The sequence below is a fragment of the Podarcis gaigeae genome (assembly GCF_964106915.1).
Source record: "Podarcis gaigeae genome assembly, chromosome: 2".
In the NCBI taxonomy this organism is placed as follows: Eukaryota; Metazoa; Chordata; class Lepidosauria; order Squamata; family Lacertidae; genus Podarcis; species Podarcis gaigeae.
The window spans coordinates 4,835,382-4,862,939 of NC_139679.1; the positions used below are offsets into that span (position 1 = coordinate 4,835,382).

The 27,558-nt window shown below is 43.6% G+C and overlaps 1 protein-coding gene across 5 annotated transcripts in view; it reads left to right on the forward strand.

Annotated features, from left to right (window-relative positions):
* KIF5A (kinesin family member 5A) overlaps nt 1-27,558 on the forward strand; it is a 59,327-nt gene that overhangs the window by 10,680 nt on the left and 21,089 nt on the right. For 3 of the 5 annotated variants that reach the window (XR_014561831.1, XM_083729370.1, XM_083729372.1), the window contains exons 2-14: nt 14,450-14,537; nt 14,660-14,733; nt 15,102-15,206; nt 16,711-16,759; nt 16,959-17,014; nt 17,670-17,757; nt 20,252-20,376; nt 20,567-20,671; nt 22,940-23,088; nt 23,575-23,723; nt 25,984-26,159; nt 26,344-26,412; nt 27,144-27,350. Coding sequence is in view for 3 of the 5 variants with exons in the window: in XM_083729370.1 (XP_083585496.1) it covers nt 14,450-14,537; nt 14,660-14,733; nt 15,102-15,206; nt 16,711-16,759; nt 16,959-17,014; nt 17,670-17,757; nt 20,252-20,376; nt 20,567-20,671; nt 22,940-23,088; nt 23,575-23,723; nt 25,984-26,159; nt 26,344-26,412; nt 27,144-27,350 (1,440 nt within the window). In the remaining 2 variants the exon portion in view is untranslated. Of the gene's footprint in view, nt 1-5,840; nt 5,972-14,449; nt 14,538-14,659; nt 14,734-15,101; nt 15,207-16,710; nt 16,760-16,958; nt 17,015-17,669; nt 17,758-20,251; nt 20,377-20,566; nt 20,672-22,939; nt 23,089-23,574; nt 23,724-25,983; nt 26,160-26,343; nt 26,413-27,143; nt 27,351-27,558 lie in introns of those variants that run through there. The other 2 variants (XR_014561832.1, XM_083729371.1) reach the window with 1 other exon arrangement.

Here is a 27,558-nt window from a genome sequence, read left to right on the forward strand (position 1 = left end):
TGTCTTTCTATCTTACAATACCCATGGTGGTTTAAAAGCTGAAGAAACAAAGAATGTACACCTTATAAGAATCTAATGTAATACAAAAATATGATACTAAAACATAACTTAGTGTATTTTTGGTCTTCGTTGGAAGCCGCCCAGAGTGGCTGAGGAAACCCAGCCAGATGGGTGGGGTACAAATAATAAATTATTATTATTATTATTATTATTATTATTATTATTACTTTAAAATAAACAACCTACATCAAATAAAGTAACATTCAACAATCACTAGAATAGTATAGAATAATAATATTAGCATATAAAAATTAATCAGAAATCCACTCTAACAGAAATTACAATAAAAAAATAAAATAAAATAACAATAAATAATTTCTAAACTGCAATAAATAAAACAACGGCAGACCACAGTGCATAAAATAATACAATACAAATTGAGCAGCAGAGACTGGAAGTTGGGGCAAGGCAGGTGGAATAAGGCCTTGCCTGATGAAGTCTCTCCCCTCCCAGTTCTTCCTCCAGGCTCAGCTCCCTTATGAGGACTCCCAGGGCTGGAGGGTGGGGCAAGGCAGGTCAACTTTAGATTTAGACATTTTGGCTAATTTACTTGTTGTCAAATACCATCTGTGGATCATATTTAAGTAGTTCTCTTTTAGCGTGTAACTAGCTGTGAATTTTAAGTTTATTTCCCACAATGGTTCCCACAGGTTCAAATCAATGTTATGTCCCACATCTTGTGCCCATTTAATTATAGAAGATTTCACAAATTCTTCTTTCATTTCCCAATCAAGTAATATTCTATACATTTTGGATAATGTTTTAACTCTAGATCTTAATTTTTCTTCTTCAAATTGTGATGTTTTTTCTGCAAATCCCAATTTCTTGTCTACCTTAAATTTTGAATTGCTTTGATAATAATTTTTAGCCAGTCCAACACATATTCTTTAATCTCATCATTTTTTTTTTCATTATTTGGTTCTCCCAGAAGATGCCGTGTTGACCATGCGCACTAGATTAAGTGGCTGTAAAATGGAACAAGCGCATGGAAGATTGCTATTTATCTGATAGCCACTGATAAATCTATTTAGCAATTTGCCTCTGAGGATCAGAAGTCAAGCAACAGGGCTGCTGTCTTCATGCCCAGCTGACAAGGGTGTAGGAAGCATTTGCCTGGTCACCATTCCAGGAAGAGCTCTATGATGTAACCCTCCAGGTGTCATCATATTATGTGACTCATAAAAGGAATACAAATATAGAATCTGGCTTATGGTGGCAATGCATTTGACTGCTGCCTAGTTCCAATACGTACATCTAGGGTGAGAGTAGACTTGATCCTCAGCACTTTTCATTTTCAATTAAGTGGTTGCGCGAAACGAGGTTCACTTGCCCAACAGAACTTTCCTCCCTCCTCTAAACCCATGAATCTGCTCTGTAGGATTAGGGGAAATGCAGGGGGGGCAAAAGGGGGAAATTCTAGTTTCGTTTGTGGATTTCATTCCTGTAATAAACAAAAATCTGTCCTTATTCCCTTATGGGGGACCCAAGAGCCCTTAGAGTCCCTTGTAGGTTCTCTATCGGTCGGAGAAAATAACAGAGGCCAGCCAGAGAATATTGAGAAGCAAAGCAGCTAGTAAGCCTGATCTTTATTGACTGTTGCAACAGGGTGCTCCCCTCACACGCAGGAAAGGAGGAGGACCCAGTGCCTGCCCTGATATAGACATTTTAAATTGCCTTCCCTGGAGCTCAGGACCACCCCTCTTACATCAGACATACATCACAGATGGGGTGTAACCCAAGACCACCCCCCATAAACATCATACCTACATCACAGAAAAGGCGGTCTACAACAGAAATCTGAGTGTGTTGTTTATCTCCTGTCTGGCAGGTTACCTGTTAATGGTCACTTGATTGGATACCCTGGGGAGCCTGGCCAGTCTTTTGTAATGATAAATACTTAGTTCCTGAGGCAGTTCACAGACTCACCCTATTCATACACAGACATACCCTTAATACAGGATTTGTGAACAAAAAAACAATGGGGAGGCTTTTCCATTTTCCTTCGACCTTGCAGAGAAATATTTGAGGTCAATTTGGGAGAGACAAAATGGTTTCAGGACTTAGTCTGTGGGGTTTCAGACATGTGGTTTAAATATGCAGTTATGAACATTAAGGTCATATACACACACATATATGACCTTAAATTTTTTATTTCAGTTCCCCACATAAATACCCCATTTAGTGCTATGTATAATTCCTCTGAGTTTGTGTATCTTCTCTCTTTTTTTTTTTTTAAATTAACAGACCAATCAAATCACATTAATTCCAAATTACAGAGCCAAATTTTAAATTTTTGTTGGGGGTACCCATTTTTCAACTTCCGAAAGGGATCCAATCATCTTGTTGCCTCTGCTTTAATATTCACAATTCTGTCCAAATGATGTTCACAATTCTGTCCAATCCTTTCTTGTTGTTTTCCACATCTCTTCTTGTTATTTTCATATATTTTTCCTTTTTCTTTGTGACCTCTGATAGTCTGCAAGCGAGTTGAAGACAAATGTTTTTGTAGTCCTGTGTGGGTTTTTCCATTCATCCAAGAGTCATATTCAGACGGCTGCCGCCTTTCATCACTTCCATAGAGAAAACAATTTTACCATCCGTTAGTTAATCTTCGCAGGCCTGTCACTCCCTTTCTCGGTCTTCCGAGGAGGTTCTGCCAGGAGTCCAATATGATAACAACCATAGCTTCCTCCTCGATCATCAATCTTTCGACAAAACCTGCCAACATGGCGACTCTCTTTTTATAGCTGCATCATTCCAAAAGCCCTTATTCTTTTCCAAGTCTCCATAAGCCAAACCCTTGGTTAATAATTCATTTCCACACAGTTTTTTAATCATCCCGCTTATAGTCAATTGTGCAACAGTTCTTTCTTGGGGAGGGGTTGTTAGGTAATCACATAGAGAAAAAAAGAAAAGTCCCCCCCTTCCAGTCCCGTTCCGACATACCGACCCTTTGATGTATCTTCTTCTTGATTTATTATCCTGTTGAATCCAACCCGTTGCTCTACTTCACAGAGGTCACTTCAATTAGCAGTCTTAACTCCCGTTCTTCACTCGAAATATGTGCATTTGCTTCTCTCTAATTGTTTGTTTTGAGCTCCTGCAACCAGTTCGCGCGATCAGAGACAGCGTCTAGGAGAGCCGTCTCCAACGGGTGCTGTGTGCCTAGTGCCTTCACCCCCTTCTTTCGAACTCCGGGATGATTTATGGCAACAGCAGGCGAGGCAGTGTTTCCCCATTCCCTGGGGTAACAAGGGAGGCTGCATACTCCCATGTCAGCCTCTTAATTACCCCGTGTGAGACGGAGAGATGGTATTGTCGGCCATCTTCCAATGAGCCCCTGGTTGGCCCCCCATTGTTGTGTATCTTCTCATTCTCTCCCAGCTCTTCCTCTGGTTTCCTGTTGCTCTGGCCAGGGTCTCTGTAATACCACACCCGCCTTCTCCCCAAAGCCACTTTCCTGCGCCAGCATCCCAACACAGCTGAGCTCTGATTAGGCCACTCAGCCCATGGCGCCTGGGCTCTCGCTAAGCAGATTAGAGGATTTCTGCCGCTTCCTCCATCCCTGGGAGGAGCAGGCTAAGAGGAAATTGATTCTAAGCTTAGCAGATCCAGCTTTGGGTGCCACAAAAGAGAGCGGTGGCAATGGCAGCTGTAACTGGAGAAGGGACCAGGAAAGGAATTCCACCCCTTCAAGTTAAGGCAGACACAGAATAAGCAGTCTTGTATTTGTGTCCAAAAGGAATATTATTCTCATTTATTTATTTTTTGGTCTTTTGGGCCTGGTGTGTGTGTTAGTTACAAGACCAACTAAGTCAGTTCTTGGTATGAAGAAGTGTGCATGCACACGAAAGCTCATACCAAGAACTGACTTAGTTGGTCTTTAAGGTGCTACTGGAAGGAATTTTTTTGTTTTGACTATGGCAGACCAACACGGCTACCTATCTGTACTTAGTTACAAGGTATTTGAAGGATCTGAGACACAAAAGAAATGTGCACAAGTGTATAGCGTGCCTCTGGTCAAACTGCAGCATGCCCAGCTGTTCTTTGAGCTGGGGATAGAGAACCTGTGGCCTTCCAGAGGTTGTTGGACTCCAGCTCCCATCAGCCCCAGCCAACATAATAGCCAGGGATGATGGGAGTTAGAGCCCAACAACAAGTGATAGGCCACAGATTCCCAGGCATTGCTGTGAGCAAAGTAAAAAAGGGTGGAATTCAATGTCACACTATTACCATTGTTCCACCAGCACAAGCATTTTGTTTGCCAGACAGAACAAACTCCCCTCTCCTACCTGGAGCACTGCTCTGGGTGCTATCCTGCCTCCCGCAGCCAACTGGGGGGCACATGGGGGGGGGAGAGGAAGGAACGCCTGTTGCACTGGGTCTTGATAGTACAACTATTCAGTTTAATTTATACCAATTTTTAAAAATATTTAAAAGAAATGGATGAGGGGCAGAACATATCCATGTCTCAGTACAAAATAATTTGGGCCACCCCTTTCTCGTTCTAGATTTTTTTTAGCAGTATTTCTATTATAAAATATGAACAACTTCATAAGGTAATAATCAGATTAGACATTCAATATTGCTGAGTCTCATTACATCCATATGCCTCAAAATATCTTCTCAAAATCCAATTATGTATTCCAAATTCATTATTGTTACCCATCTGACTAAACTGATGGCATTTATTGCATTCCTTGGGAAATTCTGTTTTCAGCTGTTGCCATTTTATGGTGCCAGAAGGCGCATAATGGTTAGTGCCAATGTAATTATCCTATGGGCTGGGCAGAATGCTAATAAATGGTTCAGAATGGATGCCAGTTTCTTAGTGTGCCAGTGTGCCAGTGGTGGGTGGAGAAACTAACACAAATTTTACCTGTGTACTGCAGGCCACTTTCTCCACACATTCAATACCCTGCCCCAACCCAGAGGTTTTTTCAAAGCTGAAAGTCACACTCGAGCCAGACCAAAAATGCAATTAAGGAGAGGTGTACGAGGGGCGGTGCATGGTGTGGCCTGGGGAGAATCCCAATAGAGAACTCTGGAGGTGCTGAGCCCCTGCTCTTGTTCCATGCCCCTCCCTTAACCTTCATGCTGCTGCTCTCTCCCTCACTTTGCGGTTCTGCTGTAGTATTTTATTTATTTAGTTGATTAATATACTGCCCTTTATCCAAAGATCCCAGGGTGGTGTACATTAAGAATGTAATTTATGCAGGATAATAATAAAAACATAATACACATAATACAGCACAACAATAACATAATCATAAGAACAAGCCATAGATTATTTAATGGCCAAGGCCTGGGTAAAGAGGAATGTTTCTACCTGGTGCCTAAAGACATGTACTGATGGCACCAGGAGAGCCTCTCTGGTGAGAGCATTCCACAGTCACAGTAGAGCCAATGGCATTGCTTTGATAAGGCCCTGAGTAAGCATCTGATTGGGTGGCAGCTGTGGCCCGAGGCTCCTCCTCCTCCGGTTGCTTAGATCTGGTCATGCAAGGGAGCCAGTCTTTCAAAAGCTCTAAGCCCTAGGAAGATCTAGGCTCTATTACTCTGCTAGTTCCTGCCTGCTGGGTGGCTGGGCCCACTTGCTGCCCTACTCAACAGCATCTGCAGCCGAGGCTGATAAGAGACAGCTGGCTGCTGGCTCTTTCCCCTCCTCTGGCTGGACACAGGCAGCAGCATCACAATAAGGAGGCAGTGTGTGTCTGCTCTGACAAGGCTGCTACCATCACAATGGCCTGGCTGTCCTGCTCCCTTTTACTGTTGTTGCTCAGCAGTGCCAGTTTAGATGCCGAGAAGACAAGAGAGCTTGAATATACTTGCTTCCTGCAAGGCAGTGAGAATTAGTCAAGCGCTGAATTATCTCATCACCATCAAACATCCCTGGGGGAATCACATTGCTGTAAGTGATCTAAGTGCTTATTCCCATTTTAGTGATTACAAACCAGATGATTCTTTTGTGACTTTTCCCCTATGGGGTCTACCCCAGCCTGGAAATATAAGTAAGCGCCAGAAGCCCAAAGGAGCAGGAAAAGATGCTTTTCCAGCGGCTAACCTCCTCTGATGATCCCCATTGCTCTAAACCAAGAATTCTTGTGCTGACCATTTTTGAATGGAAGACAGCAAAGAGGCTATGGAAGAGCTCATCACATTGTAATGGGAATCTGGGTGTCTGAGGCTGGTGCCTGCCTAGTATGGTGAGCTTTCTGGACACAGTGTGTCTCCAAGCCACAGAAAGTTGGAGGGGAAGGTTATGCAACATCAGCCCTTGCCACTGGCTGGCTGGCTGGCTGGTAGTATGAAGCTTCTGGATTGGTCAGGCTTGCTGTAACTGCTGAGTGGCCTGGCTTTCTTCCCTTGCTTTTTTCAATGAAGAGTCGCACTACTACAGGCACCTGCAACACGAGGTTCCTTCCATCTCCTTCATTCACAAATCCATCACATTTCCACATTAATCTGTTTTTTTAAATTAAAAATACAACTTAAGTTTGTATTTTATTAGAAAATTCATATTTACATATGTATTTTATCTCAATGCATTTCTAAGGGTTGTAATTAAGTCCTACTCAGAGCAGACCCAGTGAAATTAACAAACCTCAATAGTTGTGTTCATTAACTTTTCTCACAGTGGCCAGCCACATGCCCCCAAGGGAAGCCCACAAGCAGGACATGTGTGAAATAGTGCTCTCCTCATTTGCGATTCAATGGGTCTATTCTGAGTTGGATGAGCATTGAATACTACCCATTTTTAACATGGTGGGGGAGGCATTCAGTGTCATGCATAAACATTTCCGCTTGCCTGGTGGAACAATATCACCTCTTCTCCCCCTTGCACACACATCTCAGCCAATTGGGGAGGTGTGGAGGGAGAAGAGGGAGGGAAAAGCACCGCTGTGCTAGAGGAACGCTTTGCACAGGCTTTTGCTAGTGGGACCAGTTAGCTGAATCCACCATTGCTTGGGCGTAGCGGGGGGGACAGGCTGCCCCCCATCAATACAGATCAATATAGGCTCCAGTACTTTGGCCACCTCATGAGAAGAGAAGACTCCCTGGAAAAGACCCTGATGTTGGGAAAGATGGAAGGCACAAGGAGAAGGGGGCGACAGAGGACGAGATGGTTGGATAGTGTTTTCGAGGTTACCAGCATGAGTTTGACCAAACTGCGGGAGGCAGTGGAGGACAGGGGTCCTGGCGTTCTCTGGCCCATGGGGTCACGAAGAGTCGGACACGACTAGACGACTAAACAACAACAACAAATATGAGGTTCTGCTTTCCCCCTCAAAAAAAGCCTGCCCTCCCTAACAAAAATCCTGACTTTGCTCATGCACCATTGGTACTTTTCCTTGAGTTGAGGACTATCGCACTTGGATTCTGATGCCTGCCAAAATGTACCTGTGCTGCCTAAACAGGGTCATATGAGGCTCATAGGAAACTGCACCCAGCTTTGCTCAATTTCAGAGCTGGTAGGTGCAGGGGACAGCTTTCTTGGCTTTTTGTAATTGATGCAGGAGTGGCTTTCAGATGGGGCACTGCTGCTTACCAAGAGGGGCTGGCGCAGTGCACTTAAACCAGTGGAGCTAATCCAGTGCTCCTGCCAGTGCATTGACACCAGGATGGCCTCCAAGTCATCTTGCCCTTCTTCCTCCCAGTAAGCACCAGCAGCCTACCTACCAGGAAGCTACCTGAGCAGCTCTGCCCCACCTGGCAAGCCACTTTGGAAAACAGAGCATTTTTGTTCTTAACTCATGGGGTTTGTTTTAAGTCAGGGGTGCAAATATTGTTGGACTCCAGTTCACATCATCCCCAACTAGTGAGCAATGGTAAAGAATGATGCATTTTTTAGTCAATGTTTGAAGGGCCACAGAGTCCCCTATTCTAAAACATGCCTATTTACTAGGAATAGTCTAGAGGACATTTCCCCCCTGTTCTTGTGAATCAGCATTGTCTCAGCTATCTGCATTGCTGCTTGTCAGGTGCTAGTTTTAGTACCCTACAAAAACTAGAGCTCTGCTCTGATGATGGTGGGGGTAGTCTTGCTTTCAATAAGAGCGTAGCATGGGAGCATATTTCTAAAAAGCAAAATGAACTTTAATCATTTGATCATATCTAATAATACAGGTTGGTGTATTAATCCAGGAAATGAAAGAAGAAAAAGTCAAGGCTTGTTTCAAGGTTGTGTGTATTGCATACTTCAGGTTCACACCACACTATTGCAGAATTCAACATTGGGCACAATGCAATATCCTGATAATTGCTGCATAAGCCCCTCCCTCAAGCATATTCTAGTCAAGCTCTTACGACTGTGAGGATAGATAGATCTGAAAATGTGTGGGCGATGACTTGTGAAATCTTAGAAGCCAGAGCAGGGACTAGTGTCTCTAGACACCTTCTCATTGCTCTATGTGTTACATTGCTAGTTGATGCAGAAATAAATTATGCAAACTTGCTCCATTTTCACTCACAAAACTTTAGCATGTTTTGGTACAGAATTCATTGTGAGTGCAGTCCTCAGTGCATCTACTGGTACTTTTAAATATCTCAATTTTTCTCCTAATCTAAATTTAATTATTTCTCTGGCTCTCCTGCTAGCTGTAATTTTTACAGCCTAGTCGGAAGGATTTTATTCTTTATTTGTTCTACTATAGACTATCTTTGTTTGGTACTGATATTTCAGTACAAATTAATATTTTTTTCTGCATGAAGCAGTACAGCAGTTGGTTTGCACATTGTGCCTCTTTAAAAATTATTGTTAACTGATCAGTCAATCAATCTCTGATTATGGGATTAGTTGAGGAAATAATTTCACAGATTCAAACTTCAATTAGAGTAGGACGATTGAGCTGTTCTCATTATTTCCCATTCCAGCTGCAAAGGATTCCTAGAGGATAACAAGGATTCTAGCATAAGGACTTACTGAAGGTTGGAGGATAGTTTTATCAGTGCCAAATATTAGGTTGGGCTAATTGTTGTCTAGGCTTGTTGGCTTCAAGCAAGCTTACTTTCAAGTAAGTCTGCTTGTGATATTGCCTAACGGAGAAAGAAACATCAACCTTTCTGATTGAGGGGGTAGGAATATAAGCAGATCTGAAAAGCAGTGGAGAGCCTGCAAGAAGCTACAGTGGGTGAGAGTATCCAAGCACTGAGAGGACTTCCGGGTTGGCGCCATCGCCGAATGACGGACTCCCTCCGAGCTCCGGAGGGAGCCTGCTCGGCAGGGGCTGGGACCTACCGCGCCGGCGACACGGGGACCCTCAAAAACCATGGGCGCTGAAACCCATGGGCATGGTGACTCGGCGGGCACAGTTTGCGCCCCCCCGACCCGCGAAGGAGCCTTTTTAAAGGCTGCGGAGCGGGTGACGGGGGGTGGTGCTATGAGTCCTCCGCTTCCCCTGCCGAGTGAAGCCGCATGCCATTCGACGGAGAGCGCTGACTTCTTCCATTGAAAATTTGGCCTTAAAAGAATAACCCGTGAGTAATTGGAACTTGGATTAAAAAGGGGGGAAATTTTTTTTTTTTAAATTCGGAGCGAGCGGGGGAGGTGCAAAAAGGAAGTCAGCCTCCCCCCTGTTGTAGAGGAGTTAAAGCAAAGGATTTGACAACTAAGATCGAGTGCAACCTTATTTTGAGAAAGTTATTAATTTCATGATGGAAAATTATAAGACTGGGCTGGAGGAGAAAAGTGGAATGTGAATTAAAATGCAACCCCCCTGAACCCCGGGAGCGATCCGTGAGAGCGCCGGGAGAGGAGAAATAGAGGTTTTGACAGCTGTCAAAGGAGCTGTCAAAGCGGAAGAACAAAAAGAGAACTTTGTTACAAGGACTTTGCTGGTTACATTTGTTACAAATTGGATATAAATTGTTTAAAACAAGGAATAACAAGTTACTTTGACTGTTGGGTGTGATCTGGAAGGAAACTGAGTTACTATAATCCCTCTAGAGGAGCTGTGGGACACTACAAGTATTGCTGGCATGGAATTTGAATAGGACTTTTTATCTCCTGGGAAACTGCAGAAATGGAACACTATTTTGTCTACAGAGGTCTATACACTAAAGGAGACAATAGATTTATCTATTGAAGAATGGAAGGGACTTGACGTAATGTTTTGTTCCTGAATAACAAAGCCTCTGCAGAGGAATTAGAAGCTTTTGGAATTAGAACATTTGTGCAGGAGAGCAGGGGGGGGGGGGAAAGGAGGAGAGAGATCAACAAGAACAACAAGAATAACAAGAACTGGACAAAGTTGGAAGTGGGAACATTTGGGACATCCAGATTTGAAAGGTCTAAAGAAATAAAATTGGAGTTTTTACTCTTAAATACAAAGATCTGGATGGAAAAAATGGACCTTTTTGAGACAGACTCCTTCCAAGATTGGACATTCGAAACTAAAAATGACCAAAAGACGGCAAAGACTATTAAAAAGACGGCAAAGCGGACTGGTGAAGGACTATGGCTTAGGTGTGGGAGCTCCAGGACGACAGTAGACATTGATGGACATTGGGAACGCAACCGGGAAAGGGGGGAGGGAAATTTGGAATCCAAAGGGTGTTAAATTATATCTTATTCTTTTTCTTTATTTTTTTATTCTAATCTGTACTGCATATTAAAGAGGGGAACAGGTCGATTTTAGGGGATGGGAAAATATTTTTAAATTGGGTCAATGATAATAAGTTTAAAATTGGGGGTAAGAATTTGTTGAATTTATTTGAAAGAATTGGAATACAAGAGGGGGAGGGGAGGGGAAGTCCTGGAAAGATGCCAATGAAAATAAGGTTTTAAATTTGGATGTTTTTCTTTTTTTGTTATATTTGAAAATCTTCAATAAATATTATTTTAAAAAAAAGAGAGTATCCAAGCACTGCATGTTTGTTGTTGTTGTTGTTGTTGTTGTTGAGTCATTTAGTCGTGTCCGCCTCTTTGTGACCCCATGGACCAGAGCACGCCATGCACTCCTGTCTTTCACTGCCTGGTCAAACTCATGTTTGTAGCTTCGAGAACACTGTCCAACCATCTCATCCTCTGTTGTCCCCTTCTCCTTGTGCCCTCCATTTTCCCCAACATCAGGGTCTTTTCCAAGGAGTCTTCTCTTCTCATGAGGTGGCCAAAGTATTGGAGTCTCAGCTTCAGGATCTGTCCTTCCAGTGAGCACTCAGGGCTGATTTCCTTAAGAATGGATACATTTGATCTTCTTCCAGTCCATGGGACTCTCAAGAGTCTCTTCCAGCACCATAATTCAAAAGCATTGATTCTTCGGCGATCAGCCTTCTTTATGGTCCAGCTCTCACTTCCATACATCACTAGCACTGCATGCTTGTTAGAGAATCCATTTTCTCTCCCTGCCTCCCCTGCCTTCATTGCTTTGACAAGGAAGTTGAAATGAAATCAGTGATTCACTCATCAGGCTGTAAATAATGAAGAGCTTTTCCCAGGCTAGTTAGTTGGAAGGGGGCTGTTATCTCAGCTTGTCTCAAGCTGCAGAGTAGCTGTCTCAAGAAAATGGTATGGTACATCAAAGGAAAATCACAAGAGCATCACTTCCTATTCTTCTATACCCTTGCAAAAAAACCCCCTTCTTTCCCTATTCTATTCTATTTAAATAATGTTTCTCCTAAAAATAGAACAGAAGACTTCTGCATAGCTGTCAATGTTTCCCTTTTTTTAAGGGAAATCCCCTTAATCCGAATAGGATTCCTCGCAAGAAAAGGGAAAAGTTGACAGCTATGGACTTCTGTGTCCACAAAATGTGATAAGGAAAGGAAGCAGGTACAGAAGAATGATATAAAATAGTCTACTAAATTTGAAGAGAATGAAGTGTTTTCATGGGTTTGTGCTCCAGATGGACTGTGTGATATTAAATGCTTCAGAGTCCATGGTCTCCAAGGATAAATAATTTCAAAAACTAAGCCCCCAATGCAGGCCAGACAAGCCAAGTGCAACTACTTATGAGGTTTCTCATTGCATACAGGATCAGGCTCCCAGCTCTCACCTGCCTTTCCTAGGTAGAACAATCACCTCTTCCCAGCTCATGCATCCCAAACCATCCTTGATGGCGCCTTTCCCAAGGCTCCAGTGTTTGTAGTGAAAGGTCTGGGGTTCTGCTGCTGGACCCTTTTTAACATAGCCCAAGGCCATCCTCAATGTCCAGGTCATCCCAAATCCTAGTGCAATATAGTTGGGGGAAACTGGGGAGGTCTTTTCTCAGGGCTCTCTCTGCAAATGGCAGAAGGGACTGTAGTGGTGGTCTCCGTCTGGGTCTCTCCTTCTCCAGGAGGCCACTTACCACCTTCCCTCTAGGCTATTTAAATTCCTGAGCCTCCATAGCCCTTCAGTAGGCCCTAGTGATGGCAGCTGCTCCCATCCCCACCTTGCTTCTGCCTTTACTGACTGAGTAGCAGCAGGTTTGGCTCCTGGAGAGGCAGATTGGTGGCACCTTAAAGGGAAAGTCAGACAAATAACTTGCCCATGAGTGCATCTGTGCCGATGGGAAAACATCTGACTGTGTCCAGCTGTCTTGTGAAACAACTCGAAACAGAGAAACCAAACTTTTTAAAGGGCCCACTGCTGTTAAGTTTCTTCATTATTCTAGCTCAGTTTCAGTTCAGGCACTCAGATTTTTAATAACAATTGTGGCACCTTAAAGCTTAACAAATTTATTATATCATAAACTTTCATGGACCAAAGTCCACTTTTTCAAATGCATGGTGTTCTGAGTTGAAGATATCTATATACAAGTGTTTCTCAACTTACACAGGGTTGCATTCCAGGGGTTGTGCCAAAAGACAAAATTGTGTATAGTCAAAACAGAATGCATCAGATTGTTAAGCAATTACTGCACAGAAGCACTTCAGGTACATGTTATCCTGCCACAAGTCATAAGAACAGAAGGAGAGTCTTGCTGGATGAGGCCAGTGGCCCATCTGGTCCAGCATGTCGTTCTCACAGTGGTGAACCAGTTGCCTGTAGGGAAGCTTGCAAAGTGAGCATGAGTGCAACAGCAGGTTGAAGTGGACTGAGTGCCCCAAAGAGCTAGCAAGATGCTTGAGCTATGGCTGTGCTGTAATCTACACAGGGTGGAGGAGCCACATTGGTACTGGGAAGTATTACATCGCATGTGCCTGATTTTAAGAGTCATCTTTTGACAGTTCTTGGGAGAACCATATCAGAGCTACAGCAAATGGAGGGACAGAGGCCACTTCAAAGAGGCTTGGCGTTAAGAACAGCCACCAAATCTATGTTTAAAGGCATCTAGCAGTTGGACAGCTCCCTGTTCTCAGAGCAGTCTGTGCACAAGGGCAGAAACTCAGCCAGTCCTTCCCATGTGGGCTCCTTGACACACGTCTTATGGCCTGGCCTGGCTCTGCTGGACCCTTTCTGATGCATCAGGGAAGAACTGCAGACCCAGAGGATCATTTTACACAAAAAACCTGCCAATTGTAAGAACCATAGTGTCTAGACCAGCCTTTCTCAATGTTGGATTCCAAACATATGTTGTTGGACTACAAATCCCATCATCCCTAGCTAGCAGGACCAGTGGTCAGGGATGATGGGAGTTGTCATCCGGCAGCATATGGGGGCCCAAGGTTGAGAAAGGCTGGTCTAGACTGAATAACACATACCTTTGGTAAAGTAACCCTCTGGTGCCTTTGTATGATTTCACTGGATTTCCACCTCCTTCTGGCTAGGGGCGGATGGGACTTGCTTGCACAAAAAAGTGTGTGGGCAGTATATAAAAAATGAAGCATCTCCACAAAGCATGTAATGCTGTTTCTTTTGTGGCAAGACCTAGCAGAGTAGCATAGCACCAGGGATAGCAGCAGGACAAACAGGCACTACTGAGGGAATGGGGGCTTTTTAAATCCACTTTTCTTATCCAAGCTGTGTAAATAATTAGATCTCCCAGAGGCGAGCTGTGGTGTAATACTTTGGAAATTCCAAGGTAAGACTAATAATAAGCAAGAACCAAAATCAATCACAATTTAAATTTTCATAAAGCCCTCCCACATCTAAACAGGTTCATAGTAAGGTGCTCAAACATGTAACCTGCCAGCTTTCATGGGGTAGAGAGTTCCATAGCCTAGGTGCCCCTGATGATAAGGCCTTGTCATGACATTTGGAAAACAAAAATAGGGTTGGGAGGGCGATTGTAGGAGGGGACCCTTCCATATTCAGGTCTGTGCAGATTTACTTGGGATTAAGGCACACTGGAGTTGGGTTTGCAAGTAAGAATGCATAGGATTTGGTTGCTGTTGAGCTGGTTGAGTATGGAAACAGAATAGGTGGACGGTGAGGTGTGTGCTGCGTGAGTTAGATGGAATGGGCATTTCCTATAAGCCTCTGGTGTTCCTAGGTAGCCCTTGACCTCTCTTTTCTCTCCCCTTCTAGGGCAAGCCTTATGTCTTTGATCGTGTCTTCCCACCCAACACTACCCAGGATCAGGTGTACCATGCCTGTGCCATGCAGATTGTCAAAGGTTAGTTGGGCAATTGGTAAAATAGTGGGCATTTAGTAGGAGTTGTATAAAGGGGCAGGAAGGGCGAGGCAGAAAGCCAACTGGGGAAATAAATGAGTCCTCTTTCTTTCTTTCTCTTGCAGATGTGCTGGCTGGGTACAATGGCACCATCTTTGCTTATGGGCAGACATCCTCAGGAAAGACACACACCATGGAGGTGAGAAGGCATATAATATAAGGCATGGAAGAAAGTAGGTCATAGTTAGGAAGCCACTGACAAGAAGGCCCTGTCATAAGTTCAAGAAGCAAAAGTGGAATGGGGTGAGGAACCTGTGGCCCTCAAAATGGTGTTGGACTTCCAGCCTCATCAGTCTCAGCTGGCATGGAGTTATGGGCATTGTAGTCCTGGGGTTGCAGTACATCAACAACATCTCGAGAGACACAGGTTCCCTACCCCAGTGGTAGGGGATCCTTTCCACCTTGCCACCTGGAGATGGGACTATTTATCCCCTAAAAGCTAAAGCTTAGCTCTAAAACATTTGAGGAGATCCGTTTGGCTCATTCCTGATGTTTCTGTTCCTCCAGGGTAAGCTGCATGACCCCCAGCTCATGGGAATCATCCCTCGCATTGCCCAGGACATCTTCAACCACATCTACTCCATGGATGAGAACCTGGAATTCCACATTAAGGTCAGAGGCATATGGAATAGCGGTGGGGCCAGGGGTATGGGCAACAGTAGTCAGTACTGGGAACAAAGGATGTGTATTAGCAATGGGTGGGATGCTCAAATGAGATGGTTGGAAAGGCACATCTTGGTCAGGGAGTCAGATCCTCTGGTTCCAGGGCTGGCAAAGGACCTCAGGTAGGTGAACTCAGCTGATGAACATAGAGGGAAAGTTCATAATATTTCTTGGGCATGAGCTACCCAGACAAAACTAGTGCAGAGGATCCAGAAGCTTTACAGGAACCATAGCTCAGTGGAAGAGCACATGGTTTCCAAGAAGAAAGTCCCAAGTCTGATCCCTGGCATTTTCAGTAAAAAAACTAAGAAATAAAATTCAGGTAATAATAATAATAATAATAATAATTATTATTATTATTATTTTATTTATACTCCACCCTCCCCAGCCAAGGCCGGGCTCAGAGCGGCTTACAAGCAATAATAAAAACAAGATGAATAAAAACAAGGTAATGGGAAATATTCTCTGCCTGAGATGATGGAAGGAGCCACTTCCAGCCAGAGCAGACAAAGCTGGTCTAGACAGGAAAATACTCCGGCCTGGTATAAGGCAACTTCCCATGTTCCCATAGGCAGCAGTGACATGGGACAGGTGCTTTGGGGTCCTAGGACCAGAAGGATTTGGGTCTTACAGGGTCCTGCAAATCAGCTAGCAAAAGGTTAGTCACCACTCCTTTCCCCCTCTGGAGCAGGGAGCCAAAGCCTGACACAAAGCAGTCCAGGGAAGAAGGGCTTATTCACACTGGTCTGTGCTTGAAAGCTCTGTGTCCATGTGTGTGTGTGTCTATTTATTTCTTTTAGCTTTCTCCTTGAAAACCCACTTTGTAGTGCTCAATTGGCGTAAATACCAATTTGGGTTTTCCATTGGTGACTGTTTGCTCTGATTCAGCTTTAAAGAACAGGTTTTCATGGGGAAGTTCTGGATCAACAACAACCACAAAAGCAGGGATGCTTGGACATGGAGCTTTAAAGCATGGACCTTTGTCTGGAGAGAGTGGGGCAAAATGAAGTGTGGATAAGCCCTCAGGTCCACTGTTGTATTTAAAGAGGCTATAAAGGTCAGGACTGGACAGAGGGGCCAGTCCTCCCCCTCTGTTTTTTCAAGGAATTGTTGGCAGTTTCACCCACACCCTACATGCAATGCATATGGCATCCCCCAAAGAATCCTGGGAACTGTAATTTGTTAAGGATGCTGGGAATTGCAGTTCTGTGAGGGGTAAACTACAACTCCCTGTATCCTTTGGGGGAAGTCATGACTGCTCAGAAGCGCCATAAATATGCTTTAGATTAGATGTATGGTGTAGATGTGTGATCAGAGTGTATTACTTATTCTCACTTTGAGCACAGTGGTTCTCAGAAAGGTATGTGCTCACAAGGATGATAACTGAGGGAAAATTGAGGGCCCCCACATCTTTATGTCTGTTCTATTTATTGACTCTCTCTCCCCATCCCAGGTTTCCTACTTTGAAATCTACTTGGACAAAATCCGTGATCTGTTAGATGGTGAGTTATCATCAGGGATGTCGAGGGGAAATGGTACGAACAGGGCATTGAAAGAGTAAAGGAGAAGGGCTTGATAGGAAATAGTGACATGGGGGGGGGATTTTGTCAGGGGTGCTGGCCCTGGTGCAGGACTGAAGTGAAATGTATGCTCCTGGATCAACTGTGCCCTCTCTGAATGATCTCCCCTCCTTGCCCATAGTGACCAAGACCAATCTTTCCGTTCACGAGGACAAGAACCGGGTGCCATTTGTGAAGGTGAGATTCTTGGGAAAGTGTCACACAGGGCACACTCCTGGCCAGAGTGGAAGGGAGAGAGCACTAGTGGCCTGAGTGTTGGGTCTAGCCAGTGGTTACCTCAGGGGTGCATTTTCAAGCTTTGAATGGGGAGGCAGGATTTACAGTAAGATTCAAAGGCTTGTGCTCGGATACATCCAAGTTTAAGTTAACAAAAAGGCAGTTTGTTTTGAAAGCAGTTACTGTGCTGGTCATTAAAAAAAAAATCTCATAATAACTAGAGGTGTAGATACGTTTGTATAATTACCATGGTCTCTACCATTTTGTGGGGTAGAAAAGCAGTCCCCACAATTTTCTCCCTTCCTCAGTGGAACCTTTGTGTATATCCTAAGGCCTCCTGCCCCAACTTGTGCCTTATAGGTAGTGATGAACTCCCAGCTCCCATCATTCCTCGCCATTGGCCACGCTGGCTGGGTCTGATGGACATTATTATCCTAAAAAATGCAGAAGGGCACTAGTTTAGAGAAACCTACGGCCAGAAGACAGGGGAAGCTGCCCAGGTTGAGCTGCATGAGGTATGGTGGTGGCGGCGGCAGCCTGGATTAAAAAAAAGAGAGATGAGGTCAACCTCACCATGTATACCATGACAAATGCCCTTTTCTTCTCCCCCCCTCAGGGCTGCACTGAGCGCTTTGTCTCGAGCCCTGAAGAAATCCTGGATGTCATTGACGAGGGGAAATCTAACCGTCATGTGGCTGTTACCAGTGAGTTCTGAGAAATAAAAATGGGCCGGAGGGATTATGATGGTGTGGCTGGGTGAATAGGGAGCTCTGAACTAGCTCAGTACAACTTGTTTGTTTTAATCAAACCCCTCAGTGGTGTCTGCCATGGCAGGCTGGCTGCGTGCGGCTTGGTGGGTTGCAAGTCGTTACAGGCGTGGTCTGTATCCCAGGAAACACTGGGATAGTACTATGCTCATGCTAAGGGAAGGCCTGAGTGAGGTGGGCTCAGGTTTCAAGCAGAGAGAGCTACTCCTAATAGATTCTCACGCTTTAATAAACGAAAGCCACATTCACAGCATACATTTAAGACACCATGATGCCACTTTAAACAGCCATGGCTTCCCCCCAAAGAATCCTGGGGGCTGGAGTTTATTAAGGCTGCTGCGTGTTCTTAGGAGATCCCTATATTCCCCTCACAGGAAGGGAATTATCTGTGAAGAGGAACTGAAAAATGTAGTTCTGGGAGGGGAACAGAGGTCTCCTAACAAACCTCCACACAGCAGACTGCAGCAACCAGAATTCTTTGGAGTAAGCCATGAAGGTTTAACGAGGGATCACGATGCTTTAAATATCAGGTGTGAACACAGTCTTGGGGTTGACAAGCAACACGTGCTTGAGCCTTGTTAAACCTTTGATAGCATCTACACTGAAAAGTTGTGGGGCCTTCCAGACATCCTTTTTATTGTGAGTTCGTGATTATTTTTCCTCAGAATGCTATTGGGGTGGTCAAATGTGATCCCTTTTTCAATACTGTTGGTGCAGGAATGGCTATTGAACCCTTTTAAATCTGTGACGTGGAAATACCCTTTCTGCTCCAGTGTGTCTCAAACACAGGAAAATAAAAATTACCAGGAATTAAATATGACCTCTCTATTTACTTATTTACTTTTTTAAAAATTGAGCCTGGTTGTGGAAATGAAAGGTGTCAAATTTGAAATGTCTGAGATGTGGAGCCTGAGATATAAACAGTATTGTTTATTCATTCACTTATGACATATATATCTTGCCTTTCCTCAAAGGAGTGAACACGTCTCTCTCCACAATTTTTCCCTCACAACAATCCTGTGATGTAGTTTAGGCTGAGCAAAATTGATTAGTCTGAGGTCACCCAGCAAGCTTTGACAGTTAGTCTGAGGTCACCAGCAAGCTTTATGACAGAGTGCTGATGTGAACCTGGGTCTTCCCAGTGCTAGCCTGCCACCCTAACCTCTGGGCCACATTGGCTCTCAGTCAGAAGTGATGGATGATAGCTCAGTCAGTGGTGCATGAGACTCTTAATCTAAGGTTTGTGGGTCCGAGCCCCAAACTGGGCAAAAGATTCCTGCATTTCAGGGGGTTGGACTTGATGACCCTCATCATGGTCTCTTCCAACTCTACAATTCCATGATTCTATATGGAAAGGGTGGAGGTTCCCATCATGGACTTTGGGTTAAAGAGGGCCAGTGAGCTAGACTATGATTGGTAAGTAACATACCAGGGAGCTGTGGTGGCAATGGGGCTTCTGTGTAGCATCAGTGCTTTGGGAAGGTGTGTTCTGGCTTTTGTGAATCTCAGCCAAGTCTTAACAGAGTCTCTAATTCAACTGTGAAGTCATAAACAACAATCTTGCTGCACCCTAGAGGCAGTGTGTGGTGTTGTTCCCAATCATGCCTAAGTCACAAAACATGGACCTGCTATTACACAAACAGCATAGAATGTGATAACATTCTTCCTGGGCTTACAGTTTCAGCCGCGAGTCTGCCTGACTGAATATTCCCTCGTTTATCAAATAAACCCTTTATTTTTCTTAGAAAAATAAGATAAGTGTTCTAATACAGCCTCACATGTTGTGTTTTCTGAGCACAGTAATTCCATCCTCGCCCCAGACTTTGGGAAGTAAGAAATATTTGAGAAAAATGTTTATGCATTTGTATGTGTGGATTCCAGGCCACACACAATACCCCCTTTATCCAGAGAGTTGGACAAGACATGATCAGGCCATTGTTGCTCATACTGTGCCTGTAGTGGTTCACAGTTGGAGGCAAAGTGCCTCTTAATACCAGTTGCTGAGAACTGCAAGTGAGGAGAGTGGCTGATGCACTCAGGCCCTGCTGTAGGCTTCTCACAGGCATCTGGTTGTCTGTTGCTAGAACAGTGTGCTGGACTATGGTGAGCCTTTGACTTGATTCATCACGGCTCCCTCATGTTCATTTCATTCTTCTCTCTGGTCAAATGGCTCTTTGAGTGGCTTTTTCCTAATGCACTGACATTTGTCCAGAGACCACAGTGAAAAAGACACAAGTGTGTGTACAAACAATTGGGTAACAACACCTCTATTCTGCTTGTGAAACTATTTAATTGAATACCATCCTAGGCCTAGATAGGCATCAAGTTGAGGTATTTTTTTTCCAGTGCAGGAAATCCCCGCTCAGAATTTCCCTATAGGGAACTGGCTTGGTTCTAGTGCTCCCATGTTCTCACTGTTTTGCCCCTGCAGACATGAATGAACACAGTTCCCGCAGCCACAGCATCTTCCTCATCAACATCAAGCAGGAGAACATGGAGACTGAACAGAAACTGAGTGGAAAGCTTTACCTGGTGGATCTGGCTGGCAGTGAGAAGGTGCTGGGGTTTTTTCAAGGGGGTTTAGGTGCCACGTATCCCTGACCCAGTTGTAGAGTCAGGCAAGGTCTAATTTCTCCCATAAACAAAAGATTTAGCTGTCCCATGTTGGAAATCTATACAGATCCCAGCAATGCCTGAAATAATTATCTTCAACACAGTAATCAAGCTTCTCTTTTTTTCCTGGCAGGTCAGCAAGACTGGAGCTGAGGGAGCTGTCTTGGATGAGGCCAAGAATATCAACAAGTCCCTGTCAGCGCTTGGCAATGTCATCTCTGCTCTGGCTGAGGGCACGGTGAGCTCTGGCTCCTTGGGAGACAATAGCTTTGCACTATAGTGGTACCTCTGGTTACGTACTTAATTCATTCTGGAGGTCCGTTCTTAACCTGAAACTGTTCTTAACCTGAAGCACCACTTTAGCTAATGGGGCCTCCTGCTGCCGCTGTGCCGCCAAAGCATAATTTCTGTTCTCATACTGAAGCAAAGTTCTTAACCCGAGGTACTATTTCTGGGTTAGTGGAGTCTGTAACCTGAAGCGTATGTAACCTGAAGCGTATATAACCCAAGGTACCACTGTACTTAGACTGGAACACCAAATACATGAAGCTGTTGTGTCTGAGCATCTTCAGCCAGCCTTAAATAGAACAAACTAGAGCAACATACAACCAGCAATGCTCAGCAAGGCAGGGCAGTGGTGCTTACCTGACCTCCTGTTACCTGACCTCACTGTGTCGTCCTGGGAGGGATGAAGCGGTGGAGAGTTTGGTGAGGTGCAAATGCGTCTGTCGGAGTGCCAGATTGGCCTCACCAGCCTGTTTGCACCATGCTGACCTTGCCACCACCTCTTCCCTCCTCCTCTTCCTACCAGTACACTGCAAGGACTTGGATAACAGGAAGTAAGCTAAGCCACCTCATGGACCACTGCTGCACACATCCTGTAAGCTCTCCACAAGAGACTTGTATATCCTGCAAGCTGCTATTAGAGCTCTGAGAGGTTCCCACAGAGGTAAGTGTATAAATGTGGAGGCAAATGTGTTGTATTCAGGCGCAAGAAAAGAACAGTGGGCAGTCTCCTTAACTACAGCCCAGCTTTCAGGTACCCACTTAGACCAGGATAAACCCTGCTGCAGGCTTGTGTTGGGAGGTCTGTCAGAGAGCTGTATATAACCTAGTAAGTAAGTAAGTAAGTAAGTAAGTAAGTAAGTAAGTAAAGTAAGTCACCAACATCTGTATATAGCCTAAATTTAGTAGTCAAAGTTCAACAGACAAAGCAGCAAACTAGTTAAAATCCAGAATCAACAAGGTGTTATATCATCTGTATTATTATCTGAAGGTAATTGGAAACATAACCAATATACAAGTGGATGTTATCTTGAATTGTCCTTCAGCAGCAAAAATATTGGTACCATGATATTTGAAGAGAGCACATATGCTTTCCGTTAACTGGAAAACAGCAAGAATGTGAAAATTAACTGATTATGCAAGGTTTCAAGAGGGAATGTTCTCTACCATGGATTCATGGCAAAGGCAGCAGTTGCTTGTGAGATTCAGGGTATAGAGGTTCTACAGTTGCGGGGAGTTCCCCCTTAGGATATGTTTTCTATTAAAAACCCCCAAATAAATTAAATTCTGCAAACCTTTGATTCTCCCAAACCTGTTGACCCCTCTGTCTTGTGTATGGATTGTGCCATTTGGCTATATGGACTGGCACTTTGAGATCACTATGAATATACAATCCTAGAATTGTAAGAGTTGGAAGGAACCCAAGGGCCATTTAGTTCAACCTCATCCAGTGCAGGAATCTCAACTAAGCATCCATGACAGATGGACCTCTTTTTGCTTAAAAACCTCCATTGAACAATGATTACTGGTCAACAACTATAATGAGCTAGCAGCTTCATACCTGGTGTTGTTTGGGTATCCCAAGAAACCAAAAAGAAAATTGCTATTTTGAAACCAATGGTTAAAATCAGTGCAGTTTTGAAAGGTTCGGTCCGGCATCTTGATTTAAAATGGTTCCCAATTGTATACAGAGATTAAAACCTGCTGTTTTATCTTAGGAGCCATCATGCAAACTTTGGGCTACAATATCTTTTTTTATTATTTTAATAAATTTTATTAACAATTTCAACATAACAAATTATCAAAACAAATCATCTTCATTAATTTCTCCCCCCCACCTCCCCAATGAACCCTCCCTCCCTCCCCTCCAAGACTTCCCTCAGCTCATCTCTCTGATTTCTCAACTCATGTTTTTCTCTGCATTCTGTAAAATGGGTTACAATATCTTAAGAGGTTTATTCAAATGCATATTGAATAAACAAAAAAAGCAACTTTCCAAAATATATAGTAGATTAACTACCATTGGTTGAGAAATATCCAAATTTTTATGGATAAATTTATATTCAGTAGTAGATTGATTCCAAAATGACTTGGGTAAAATGAATTTTCCTTTCCCTTCTAAGAGGGTGCTGTGGATTGTTTTGGGGTGTCTGGTGGCCAGTTTTGCCAGTGCATGAATACCAGTAAGTTAAATGTGCCTGCTTCGTATTGTCTTTTGCAGAAGAGCTACGTGCCCTACCGGGACAGCAAGATGACTCGCATCCTCCAGGATTCCCTTGGTGGAAACTGCCGCACGACCATGTTCATCTGCTGCTCACCTTCCAGCTACAATGATGCCGAGACCAAATCTACACTCATGTTTGGACAGAGGTAACTACCCAGCCACATCCTACTCCTTTCATTGAGTTCTGTTGCAGGGAAAGACAAAAAAATGAATGTTGCTGGAAAAGTTGCAAGTCTTAGAAACACACAGTTTTTCTTCAGGCACAGGGAATTTAAGAGCAAAAGATTGGGGGAAAGTAGATTTTTTCCTTGGCAAGGCAAATTTCCTAATCACTTGGAATATATGGGGTATGCACTATAGCTGGAAATTTACCGTATTTTTCGCCCTATAGGACGCACTTTTTCCCCTCCAAAAATGAAGGGGAAATGTGTGTGTGTCCTATGGGGCGAATGCAGGCTTTCGCTGAAGCTTGGAGAGCGAGAGGGGTCGGTGCGTCCCATAGGGTGAAAAATACGGTATATAACAATAATTCCTTCTCTGCAGGGAGCCCTGTATCTCTGTGAAGGGTATTTGGCATCCCTAACACAATTGTCTGCGTAAAGGATCTTACGCTTAGTTCTGCCCCACTGCAGGGCCAAGACAATCAAGAATACAGCATCAGTGAATCTGGAACTGACAGCTGAGCAGTGGAAGAAGAAGTTTGAGAAGGAGAAGGAGAAGAACAAGGTCCTGAAGGAGACAATTGCCAAGCTGGAGGCTGAGCTGGGGCGCTGGCGCAATGGTGAGCAGGAAATCTGCAGGCTGGGTTTGGATTGCAGTTCAATCTACTTATGTTGCATCTTTTTAAGAAGGCATGGGACTTTCTTTCTTTTTTATAATGCTTTTTATTAGTTTTCTTACATTTTACAAATTGTTCCATTTCTTACTAACAAATAACAGATACACACACACAAAATTGAAGAAAATAGGAAAATAATAAAAAAGGAAGAACACACATACATCCATAAGTTCTTAAAAGAAAGCTTATGCCACCATATTCTGAATTTCCAATTACTTAGCTTTCCCAATAGACGTCCGTCTTCCTCAATGCAGGTCTGTCTTATATTTTTATTAATCTGCTTCTTTGGTCAGGTCCTCATTTTCTATGTTATCTATATGCTATATTTATAATCTGTCTTGTAATTTGATCAATTTAATCAAAGCATGTCCAGGTTTTTACTTGGGGACAATTTTTAAAAAAATATTCTTTATAAGTTTACCACTCCTTTTTGAACTTTTGGTTTGGTTGTCTCCTAATTGTCTCTGTCATTTTTGTCAATTCCAGATAATCAAATAATTTATCCTGCCACTCCTCTTTTGTTGGTACTGATTCTCCTTTCCATTTTTTGGCAATCAGTATTCTCGTTGCTGTTGTAGCATATAGAAATATTATCCTTTTTTCATCTGGAATATCTGAATCTAAAATGCCCAAGAGGAAGGCTGCTGGTTTCTTTATAAAAGTTTGCTTAAACATTTTTTTTCAATTCCTCATAAATAATATCCCAGAAATTCTTAATTTTTTTGCAGCCCCACCACATATGAAGCAATGTCCCTTCTGCCTGTTTACACCTCCAGCAAGCATTAGATCTCATTTTATACATTTTGGCCAGTTTGCTGGGAGTTAATTACCTATAGAACAGCTTCAAGAAATTTTCCTTTAGTGTATAACAGGCTGTAAATTTCCATTCTTTATTCCATAATAATTCCCATGCCGACAATTGGATATTCTTGCCAAAATCTTTTGCCCACTTAATCATTACTTCTTTCACTTCTTCATCTTTCACCTCCCACTCTAAAAGAAGCTTGCATATTCTAGATATTACTCTTTTTCTTATTTTGTATTAATTCTTTATCTAATTTTGATTCTTCTGTTGCAAAACCATTTCCCCTGTCTATCTTAAAAACCTCATTTAATTGGTAATATTGTAGCCAGTCCGTTAGGTGATGTCTCATTTCTTCGAATTTTTTCACTTACAATTGATTATCTTCTTCTAATAGGTCTTTGTACATGGCCCAGTTTGTTTCCATATTTTTTCTTTTCACTGCAATGGCCTCCAGAGGGGATAGCCAACCGGGAATTTTTGGTTCCGATATATCTTTATACTTCTCCAATAACTTATATAGTGACTTCCTTATGATATGATTCAGGAACCCTCTATGAATTTTACCTTTTTCATATCTCAGACAGGCATGCCACCCAAAGCGATTATCGAAAGCTTCCAAATCTAGTAAATGAGACATTGAGTTCTGCAATGTCATCCATTATTTCAGCCAACATAAGCAAGCCGATTCGTAATAAAGTTTCAGGTCTTTCAAGGGACACATCGTCATCCACATCCACCCCATGTATTCGGAGTGGGAGGTGTCCTCTGGCACAAGTGGGCTTGTTCTTGTTGAAAGTTTTCCCTTTGGGAAACTACCCCACCTTCTTTTAGAATGATACAATAACAATTGCACATCCTCCCATCATAGCAGCCATCACACAGACCAAAACTGTGGTGGTAGAGAAATACTTGTAGCAAGAATTATGACCATGTCTGCATCTGGGGACAACCACAGCTGATCTTTGCTCCCAGCAACCTAATATCAGTTTCTTTCAAAACATAGTACAACATTCCACACAAGCAATTTGTTACAGCACTACTAACAGTATAACATTTTAGATTCACTGTAAAATAGGTGATATTGATTACTAGAACACATATCAGCTGATATTGTTTAAGTTGAAATAAATAAACTAGAGTCATATATGATAGGACTTTTCAGGGCACTTGGGTATTAATACAAAATATAACCACCTTCCAATTCTTCAAAGTGCCAAAGGCAGGAAATGGCAAACAGGTTTCTTAGAACAGGAGTGGCCAATGTTGTGGGGTGGCACTGCGGAGCTGCCCTCATGACAGCATCCAAATATGGGGCTGCTGCTTATTTAAATCATGTGGGGATGGGACACAGTGGGGTTTTTTATTATTTTAATTGCTTTTTTAAAACAATCCTCCCAGGTGAGAATGTCCCAGAAACAGAGCAGCTGAGTGATGATGAGAAGGTGATGCCTGATACCTGTGATGAGATGCCTATGAATGATAACAACTCCTCCATTGTCATCCGGATCTCAGATGAGGAGCGGCACAAGTATGAGGAGGAAATCCGCAAACTCTACAAGCAACTTGATGACAAGGTCTGAGGCCTCCCCTCCTTCCTTTATGCTGTTCAGCCTCCCCTCCCCCTCGGCTCACTTGGATGCTTGAAATTCTACCCTCACCTCAGACCCTGAACTTTTCTCTCCATGCCTGGTATCTTGTGTCTGTGGCAGAGCACGTGGTGGCTACCACCACTGAAATGTTTGTTTCCTCTCCATCCAGGATGATGAAATCAATCAGCAGAGCCAACTGATGGAGAAGCTCAAGCAGCAGATGCTGGACCAAGAGGAGGTGAGCAGTGCTGTATGTGTTTGTTTACAAAAGTTTGCTTATATGTTGACATGTATGTGCATGCATGCTGGTGTGAACTTTGTCTCTCTCATTGCTATATTCTTTCTATTGAATATATCATCTTTATACTTGCACGCTGCATTCATATCTGACCCTTCCTTCAAGGAACTTATGGTGCCCCTTCCTATTTTGCCTTCACAAGAAGCCTGTGAGGTAGCTTAGGCTGGAGGATTTGAACTCTGGTATTGCAGTCCAATATGCTAACCACTACCCCATTCCAGCTTGCATGCATTCTCTCTCATGCTCACTCTCTTTCTCTTCATCTTTGGGCTCATCCACACATACCGTTGTGCCACATTTCTAGGCACCTGTCTGAGCACGCGCCTTTTTTTGCCCTAGAGCTTTCTCCTCAAATTCTCACTCTTTACCACTGAATCAGAACAAATGACAATTAATGGAAAACCTGCATTGCCCTTTATCCCAATTCAGAATTAAAGAGCAGATTGGGAAAGAGCAGAGCTGTGTGCAGAAAGCATGGGGCAAAAGGTAAGAGTGGACGAGGTCTCTCTCTCGACACTCCTCTCTCTCGCTCTGTTCAGACGCCTGTCTATCCCACATCATTGCTATCTGGGCCTCCTGTTCAGTCCCTCTTGCTTCTTTCTTGGCTGCCCTTGACAACTTTTGACCTACTGGGTCCTTCCTTATCCCATTCTCTGCCTCTTCCCCACCAGCTGCTAATGTCAACTCGTGGGGACAATGAAAAGGTGCAGCGTGAGCTCAGCCACTTGCAGTCAGAGAACGACTCAGCCAAGGAGGAGGTGAAGGAGGTGCTGCAAGCTCTGGAAGAGCTGGCTGTCAACTACGACCAGAAGTCTCAGGAGGTAGAAGAGAAAAACCAGCAGAATCAGCTGCTGGTGGATGAGCTGTCCCAGAAGGTGGTAAGTGCTAGGATGCCAGGTCCTTCCTTGGGGTTAGTAAACCTTGAGATCCCTTGGTAGAGGAGGATCAGGACCACATTGAATCTTGGCTTAGTCCTCAAGAGTATAGTGTGTGTGTGTGTGTGTGTGTGTGTGTGCGCGTGTGTGCGCGCGCGCATATACTCTGCAATTCTGCAAAAGCATAGGAAAAGTGCACAGTGCAGAACTG